At 36.0% G+C, this 10,043-nt stretch overlaps 1 protein-coding gene across 1 annotated transcript in view; it reads right to left on the bottom strand.

Moving 5' to 3' along the window:
- Positions 1-489: 489 nt before the first annotated feature.
- The window catches only part of LOC308268738 (uncharacterized protein), a gene marked incomplete at both ends in the record, with an annotated part of 95,131 nt that continues 85,577 nt past the window's right edge, over positions 490-10,043 (bottom strand). Inside the window, 4 exons of the mRNA XM_080703846.1 lie at positions 490-585; positions 2,859-3,021; positions 6,892-7,118; positions 7,751-7,911. Coding sequence (XP_080559972.1) covers positions 490-585; positions 2,859-3,021; positions 6,892-7,118; positions 7,751-7,911 — 647 coding nt within the window. The remainder of the gene's footprint in view (positions 586-2,858; positions 3,022-6,891; positions 7,119-7,750; positions 7,912-10,043) is intronic.

Below are 10,043 nucleotides of genomic sequence, written 5' to 3'. Positions count from 1 at the left end.
CATGTTGTTTTGGAAGAAGATATTTATTTATGTTCTCAGAAAATAGTATTTTAAACTAAACATTTGATAAAAATTTTACTTAGAGAGTCACTACAATTATTACCATTTTTGTTAAAAATTACAGTGTACCAATAAAAAATTAAAAAATGTTATTGACCAAATTTCTGGTGAATATTCAGTGAGAGTCCAAAAGCAATTGATGATACTAAGTGGGGAAGATGTGTAATGAGCACACATGCTGCACATGAGAAGCAGAAAAGATGAGTCAAATTATGCTACCGATTTACTCATTTTCATTACACTCCCAAACAGATCATACTCTATAAGAACACTGATCATATTTAATGAATTAACGGAATTCCTAATCATCCACTAAGGGCTGTAGATTAAGCCCATATTTACCTAGGATTTTTTTTAAAGTAAATTAAAGTCTCTGATGTTATGGGTCACAACCTCCAAGACAAACAATGCAGAAGTCCTTAGGGAAGGTCAGGCTCTACTTATGTTCCCATTTCTTGACACAACCTTTAGGACAATGGGTTTTTCTGGTTGAAGAAGTTGTTTATTGCTTAATGTCAGAGGGACCTGAAACAGATAAGCAAACACACTGAGAAGCAATGAAACACCAGCAAACACAGCAGAAAATTAGAAAAGAAACATTAATGCTTTATTTACAAAAGGACATTATATCCTGTAACTCATAATGATGTATGATTAAAATGTACCAATAAATTCAAAAAATTAAAAAGGACATTATAAAAGAACTTTAGAAAAGGACATTAATATTTTATAAACACAAGCAAACTATGTTTAGCATCATGTATACTGAATTCCTTCTACCTATTCTTTAAACTGTGTCAGGATTGAATAATGAAAGTATCCATCCATCTCTTCATGCAGGAAAATATTTCCTGGGTACCTATTCTATATCAAGTTGGAAACAATATCATGGGAGATCATGTTCTTAATTGATTTAAATCAAAGTAAAAAGGAAGAGAAGCATATTAAGTGTTCTCATGTTGAAAGCTAGGGCATAATTAGGATACAGGAGTGACTTAAATAATAATGAGAAACTCCAATGGAGTAATGGAAAGTGTTTAGAGGAGGGTGGCAGTTGGGAATGAAGGAGAATTAATGAAGCACACACTTCCACTGATGTTATTTACTCGTGTGAAATTAATAATGGGCAATCTCAATATCATGCATGGGGAAGAGGAGGGACTAGAGAGGAAGTAGGGGGTAAGCTAACCAAGTACATGCATGTCTCTATTACTCTGAACTACATCATAATGGGGGACTACAATGCACCAATAAAATTGTGTGCGTATGTGTATACCATATATTTAGGAATGTGGGAAATGTGTTTTGAAAGGCTATATTAAGTTAATTTTGTGTTTTTTAAAACTATCAGTGTGACCTTGAATAGGTGGGTTATATTTAAATTTATGGCCAGTTATTGAATTCCATAGTATTTTCACAACTGAATATATTCCCAAAATTCAGGAAATAAATACCAGAATCAGTAAATGGGATGACATTTAATTTTAAATTTTTTAATTAATTAAAAAACCAAAGGAACCAAAGGAAACCATCAAAAGTCTGAAGAGAGAGCATACAGAATGGGAGAAAATATTTTCCAGTTACTCTTCTGGTAGATGAACATATCTAAAATATATAAAAATATTAAAAATACCATTAAGAAAAAGTAACCCAATAAAAATGGATGGAATTAAAGAATATTATGCTAAATGAAATTAGTTTCAGCAATTAAAGAGTTGTGTTTTCTCTCATATGTGGAAACTACAGAGAAAATAGGAAATAAAAGGGAGGTCAGATAAATGAGGAGAGACTAGTAGAAGCATAAAAACAGATTTGTAAGAAGGGAAGGAAGGATTGGCAAGGATGAGGGAAACAATCTGAACAATGCTATGTACATATGTAAAATTATCAACACCAATTTTAATATAATGAATGAGTAGGAGGAGGGATCAAGTTAAGATCTAGAGGGAAGTGTTCTAGGTACTGTATGCATGTATGTTTCTATCACACTAAATCTCAATTTGATGTATTAATACAATTAACTAAAAAATTTTTAAACATTGAAACCAGATATTTAGTCATCATAAGAAGCCATTTTTAAAGGTCACATAAAGTTAGTTTTATGTTTGTTAAAACTTGTACCATGAGACACACTATTATACCTTTTAACTTGGATTCTAAAGAATACAGGTTGTCATCTATCCTGATTGAACAAATTTAATTCACTGATGAATAAGGAACTTAGGTTTATGCTTCTGTTTTCTTTCATCACCTCCTTGTGTTCAAGGATAGTTAAATAGGAAATTTCTGGGTCTTACAGGCTTTTGACTAATCCTGGAGCCCCCTTCTCCTCACTGCTGGGGATGCATCAATGAAATACTCTTTTTATATAGCCCTGGAAAGGTATCTAATTGTCTTGGAGATCAGAAACTGCCAGCTTATAGATAACTGGATCTTTGCCAGGGATGTCTAATCCACCCTAAAATGTGTCAGAGGATTGCTGTCTTTCATTCTTTAATACAAAGAAAACACAGAACCAACGTGGATATGTAAATGACAAAGTATTGAAAAAGGTGTTGACAACATCCCTCTTCCCCTGTAGTAATTAATAACAGAACATAGAAGTAAATGAGCCCTGAAGGAAATGAAGAAGGCCCCTGGTGGGGCTTTGGGGATTTAATTAGCTCTTGAAGGATAAGAGAATGAAGAAGAGACAGGAAAGGTTCATTTTGGTTTATTGGCTCTACAGTAAAAAAAAAAAAAAAAAAAAAAAAGAACTCCCAATAAATCTTATTAATGTAGAAGGCTCATTGCCTCACCTCTGTTTCTTTACAAGGTTGGAAGGAGAAGTTCTGTAGTACTCTGATGAGACCAAGTTTCATGTTCATGAGAGCAAACCTCATGCCAATGCAGTTCCTGGGCCCAGTTCCAAAGGGCATATATATGTAGGAATTGATGCTGTCCTTGTTCTTCTTACTGAACCTGGTTCCACAATAGAGGAGCAAAACAAGTTAATGAAGCACAAAAAGAGCAGCATGTTTGTGGTTCTCACACATCTCAATCAAGATTACTCAGAATATTGTGTGTGTGTGTGTGTGTGTGTGTGTGTGTGTGTGTGTGTGTGTGGTGGTACTGGGGATAGAACTGAGGGGCATTCTACCACAGTCCCAGCCCTATTTAATCTTTTATTTAGAAACAGAATCTCACTAAGTTCCTGAGGCTGGCCTGGAACCTACAATCCTTCTGTTTCAGCCTCTCAAGTCTTGGGATTACAGCCATGCCCCATTACATAGATATTTTAGAGAGATAATTATAGAAATTTTGCTGTCGTTATTTGGTTCTGAGAATTGTAAACTGAAGATTCTTTCCACTCTCCCTAACCTCTAGGAGCTTTCAGTCTTTGTTAAAAACTTCTGCCTCATCTCACTTAAGTTGGTCAAGTGGTCATTGAAGAAAGAATAGGAGAAAATCAGTCACAATTAAAATTCACTCCCCCCCTACTTTTCTTTCCACCATTTCCCTCTCTTTCCTCCTCTTGTTAATTGCTATTATTTTCATCATCATCTATCTCTTCCTCTTCCTCTGTTTCTTTCTTTAGCTCTTCCTTCTTTTCATCCATCTTCTTTCTCAAACTCTCTTTCCTTTTCTCTAACATTCAAGAAATGGGGAAAGTTCAATAATTTCAAAGGCCATATGGTGCTTTTCCATTGAGCCATCATCATCACTGAATTCCTTGTTGGTTTCCTTTACTAGGCCATAAATTATCGAAAGGGTATCAGGTTTTATTCTAAGTTGATGCCTCATTTTGATATTCATGAAACATTGATTTAGGAAAAGTAATGAGCATCTAAACTATGCTTGTGTGTGTGTGTGTGTGTGTGTGTGTGTGTGTGTGTGTGTGTGTTACTGAGGATTTAACCCAGAGTCATTCTATCTCTGAGTTACACCCCCAGCCCTATTTTTTTTATTCTTCATTTGGAAACAGGGTCTCACTAAGTTGCAGAGGGCCTCACTGAGTAGATGAGGCTGGCCACAAACCTGCAATCCTCCTGTTTCAGCCTCCCAAGTACTGGGATTACAAGAGTGTATCACCACGCTTGGCTCTAAACTACATGTTTTTAAGAGCAGTTCTTATATTTTGGAGGACATTATTTATTGTTATATGCTACAAAAATGCATAGAAGTCTGGGTATGATGTGGTTGTGTGTAGACAGGGGGCTCAGGCGAGTGGGTGGTGGATGGGGCAGATGATGGGCACATGATGATACCTTAAAAGTATTCAGTATTCAGGTTTTATGCATATATCTGTTTCTATCACACTAAAACTCAATATGATGTATGGTTACAATGAACCAATAAAGCCATATCAATACCAATTTCAATATTAAGAATGAAGAGGAGGAGGGTGTAGGACAAGAGTCAGAGAGCACTTGGTGCTATATATCTATATGTTTCTATAACACTAACCCTCAATATAATATGTGATCACAGTTCACTAAAAATTATATTAAGAATAGTAAGTAAAAATGAAAGCATATTTTAGAAGGAAATTCCTTAATGTACATGATGTACAATCATAAACATATCAAAGTCAATTAGTAAGCCAAATTTGAGAAGAAGTGGGAGATGGGGCAAGGGTTAAATAAGTGATATATGCATGTATGCCTCTACCATCTTGTACCATATTAAGGTGTATGACTCTGCCGGGCATGGTGGCACACGCTTGTAATCCCCGCCCTTGGGAGGCAGAGACAGGAGGATCGCGCAGGTTTGAAGCCAGCCGCACGCGCTGGCTGAGGAGACCCTGTTTCCAAATAAAAATGTAAAAATAGGTCTGGGAGTGTAGCCCGGAGGTAGAAGGGCTTCCAGGAACCCCAGTACCACCAAAAAAAAAAAAGATGTATGACTACAATGTACCAATAAAATATTTTTTAATTAAGATGCTCATAAAACTAAGTCACTTAATTAGATCCCCTATTAAAAATAACAAATTTGTTTTCTGCATGTATGTTTGTGCCACTTTGAATTTCATTATGTTGTATCATTACTGTGCATCAATAAAAGTATAAAAAAGAAAAAAGAATGGAAAAAAATAGAGACTAAGAAAATATATTCTACAGGTTTGTGACATAGATTATAATTAAGTATGTGTCAAACATACTCTGTAATGGATTTTTTTTGAGTCTGGGGATGGAACCCAGGGGCATTCTACCTCTGAGCTATGCCCCCAGCCCTATTTTTTATTCTTTATTTTGAAACAGGGTCTCACTAAGCTCTGGAGGGCCTCACTAAGTAGCTGAGGCTATCTGCAAACCGCAATCCTCTGGTTTTAGCCTCCCGAATGCTGGGATTACAAGAGTGCACCACCATGCCTGGCTTGTAATAGACATTTTTTAAATGTGGGCTTCCACTGCTTGGCTCAGTCCCTGACATATGGTAAGAACTTCTCAACTGTTTTATGACTGAATGAATAAAAAAAAGTACAGTGAGTGGTCCTTGAGTTTATGTTTGTAAAGTTACAGGAGTTGGAAGTGTTGGGCTTTAAGGAAACATAGAAAGGCTCTGGCTAGAAAGCAGAGTAACCAGGCAATTCAGATTGACTGCTACAAGTACTACATAGAGACTCAGAGTTGGCACTGGAATACTGTAGCCAAAAGTCTATGTCCCTACCATCAGGAAGTACAGAGTCATGGGCCAATATATGTCTAAACCACAGACCTCTTACCATAAATATATATATATATATATATATATATATATATATATATATATATATATACATACATACATATATGTATGTATAATATATATATATTCCTTAATATATATATTGTTATATATATAATGTTAAGGAATATATATATATATATATATTCCTTAACATTATAATCATTGGCAAACATCAACTATAATCATCATGGTACAAACTGTGCCCAATGCCTGATTTCACCCAAATTATCCAAAGACATGAGAAATCTCAAAAGAGAAATATTGCAGTCATCTAGAGAGCAGATAACTTGGCTTTGGAAATGACAACTACAGAGACTGTGAGGGAGCTGGCCCAGGATGTCAGCCAGAGATGGGACCTAGAGGACCTATGCTCCCCTGTCATCAGTGAGGCTGCCTGGACTGCCACAGAGGAGGACTTCTCAAGCCCTCAGCCTGCACTCTTACAATCATAGTGGAGGAACAAGGATCTAATGTTTTATCAAACAAAAGGTGACACTATTTTCTAAAGCTTGTGGTGAATTTGGATAGCTTAAGGGAAGAGCACACACACACACACACACACACACACACACACACACACACACGATGTAAAAACACTTCATACCTGAACAAAAAGGGTAAGTAAATCAAGTCAGATATATACAGTCACCAAACAATATATGTGCATGTAAATTTTATAATGAAACAATGACTAGTTAATAGTTTATTGTAAGCAATATATTTCATAGATTAAACTCAAATAAAATGTGATGGCATAAGCTATAAAATGTATATATGCACAGATATATTAAATGCATCACATTTTATGGTGCTGAGAATAAGACCCAGAGCCTAGGCACATACTCTACTATGGAGCAATAAACCCAAGAGGACACCATCTTATTAAAGATGTTTATCTTAGGGTATTAGGGCTGTGAATAGGTATGTTTCTTTTATCTGGTCTATAGATTGTATAGTTTCCACAACAATTATCAGATTGTTATTTAGAACTTTTAAAGCAAAAAGGACAAAGATGCAATTAATGTACAGTCACATATATATCATCTCCAGTCAGAGGTACCATTATGTTCTTATACCCGCCTCATGATTTGGGTTGGGTTCTCTTTCCCTGGGGTCCTGTACCTTTCAGGGTGGAACTCCTCAGGCTCTGGCCAGTATGTTGGGTCTCGGTGAAGAACATAGGTTGGCATCATCACCACAGTCCCTCCGGGAATAAACACCCCATTGACTTCAACATCTTTCTTACAGACCCTCTCAATTCTGTTGAGAATTGGGTATAATCTGAGAGTTTCATTCACCACCATGTCTAGATATTCCATCTGTACCAAAGCATCATAAGTGACAGGTGCCTGGAAAGAGAAGAAAAAATTTTGGTATTCTGAGATTTAAAATTACTTTAAACACAGGCTGTATAGTACTAAAAATTGTTAGGCGCTCCAAACATTAACTCATCTTGGTACAGAACATTAGCACTAACAAATAATGACTATCATGTCCTTTGACCTGCTACTGTAATGTGTGGTGTAATTATGAACATGGGAGATTTTTAGTATCCCATCCTCTCCTAACTTGAGCCTGAAATCCTCAGAATCCTATGCATTGATTGTCTTTCTCATGGTGGGAAAGTTGACTAATAGATTATGACAATTATTCTCCAGTGAAAAAAGGAAAAGTCACTGTCACTTCTTGATAGAGAGCCCATGTGTCTATACCAAGTAAATAGATGAAGGAAAAGAACAAAATTTCACACTCCTAATATACATTCAGCTTTCTCTTATATTACTGTTAAGATCTTTGATTTCTGGAAATACCTTCTACCAGCCATGTTTGTCCCTGTTTTTCTCTTTAGATCTTTGGTAAGTCGAACTGGTGAAAAGAATCAATGCTGGCTCCACTTATAAAAATGATCATTGCCAAGTGATGAAGACACTGATGTTGAGGCTTTACCTCTTTCTGCCCTCTCTATGTGCCATTGACTCACTTTATTGGGCAAAATTGCATCAATCTCCTCTTGAAGTTTCTTCTGAACATCAGGGTGAGTGGCCAGTTCATACATGATGAAGGAAAGAGTGCTGCTTGTGGTCTCATAGCCACCAGAAAGAAAGATAATTGCTTGGGCAGTAATCTCCAGGTCAGACAGACCTAAAAGAAACAGAAAGACTTTTTCAGATAGAGCAGGTTGATGTAGAATATCACAGTTTAGATGAGGAAAAATCCAAATGGGGCTCCCACACAACTAAAGAGAGACATGAGAAGGTAATTCAGAGTCACACTGGGAGTGGTTTTTACTCTGATGTTTATCTTACCAAGAAAAAAAGTATATTATTTTAATACAGATTGTCCAAAGGTCTATACTACTGTAGTCCATCTTTTCCTCATTACACCATCCTCACCATTGTAGCTGGATAGTGTCAATAGATAGCATTTTTGTGTCCTATACACAGTATTATCAGAATATCTCTTGGATAATCATAATTTTACCTTCAAGTAAAATACAGGTGGTTTTGTACTTCCAACAATTTTTAACTTATTCTACTTAAAATGTAGCTGGAAAATGACTAAAAAATTTGTCAGATTAAGACATCACCATATGGAAAATGTGATTTAGGTACATGAGCTAGTATTAGAAGCAGGATTTCTGTCTGTGAGAGGCATCAGGCAATAGAAGAAATGAGTCTTAAAAATGGACAATCACAAGATGTGTAGAAACTACTGAGCAAGAGAAAAAGCTAGAAGAGCAGCGACCAACCCTCATCTAATGAAAAATAGCAGAACAAACAAGGTGTCACTAAAACAGCATTGAGCATAAAGTATAAAAAATGAGGATCTGGCTGGGCGTGGTGGTGCATGCTTGTAATCCCAGTGCTTGGGAAGCTGAGACAGGAGGATCACACGTGTCCGAAGCCAGCCTCAGCTACTTAGTGAGGCTCTCAGCAACTTAGTGAGACCCTGTTTCCAAATAAAATATAAAATAGGTCTGGGAGTATGGTCTGGAGGTAGAAAAGCCCCTGGGTTCCACTCTTGGTAACACACACACACACACACACACACACACACACACACACACACACACACGAGGATCTGCATGTGGAATTAGCAATGCTTATTTAATCATAGTCTAAATTTTGTCTTCCTTAGTACATGCTCACTCTCTCTGCTCTACTTCTTGCTCAGAAAATGACCCTTGTGATTATTGTTTGGCCTCTTTTTATTTTCCTTGAGCTAGGTAAGCTGGTCATGCACTGGTATGATCCGTACTGAAACTGGCTCTTTTATATACTTGGAACTCTCAGAGAAACATCATGGCCACACCATTCATTTAATTTGAAACTACAAATACTGCAAAATATAAGAAAGGTATACAGGATTCTGATTTTCTGATAACGAGTCCTGTGATTTTGTTACCAGTAAATTCAACCATCAATTTCAATCTTTCATTTAGCATAAACCACATGATAATGAACTGAAATCAGACTGGAGCTCCATTTACTATGGTAGCCTGTAGTCATGCGTGGCTATTTTTTTAGTGTATAGCAAAATTTTTATTAGCTTATTTACAAACAGTGAAAAGTCTTTCTTGAAATCTAGGGAAACACATAGGTTCAGTACTGCACAGAAGAACCAGGTGAGATGTTCGTTTGTTGCAATACAGTATTTTGTAAATTATCATAATCTCTTTTTGAGGTACTTAGGAGAATTAAGCAGGATTATATATGCCAAAAAGAAGAAACAGCTTTTAATTACTTGAACAGTAACTCCAAGTGAGCATGACATTGTTCTTCTACAGTCCCTTCCCTGTGTTTACAGATTGCTGCATCCTGCCCCCTGCTGGAATAAAGAGCTAATGACCAATGGTGGCCATCCAAAAAGCACTTCAGTTATTTTTTATTTATTTATTTATTTTTAACTAGAGTAAATTACATCCTCAAATTGCGTTTTGTTCTCCTATTTATTCCTACTTACAGATTAAATAAAAAGCAAATAAAAAGGAATACAAGTGCCCAAAATACAGAGGGGAGAAAAAGAGCCTTTGTATATTTAAAAACAAAAATAATCCTTTATATCTGTAGAACTATTCAGGTTGGACTTATCTGCCTCTTCAAATATATACCATTACTTTATACTGACAACTTATTTTTTATTTTATTTTTAGTGTATACTAGTTATCCAAAATGGTGGATTTATTGTGGCATATATGTTCATATGCAAAATACAATTTGATTAATTTAAATTCTAATTAATTAAAGTTAAATATAACAAACTTTGTGTATGTG

The sequence above is a fragment of the Muscardinus avellanarius genome, assembly GCF_963383645.1.
Source record: "Muscardinus avellanarius genome assembly, chromosome: 10".
Taxonomy (NCBI): Eukaryota; Metazoa; Chordata; class Mammalia; order Rodentia; family Gliridae; genus Muscardinus; species Muscardinus avellanarius.
Note: the sequence above shows the minus strand (reverse complement) of the source record. Positions and strands in the feature narration are given on the sequence as shown.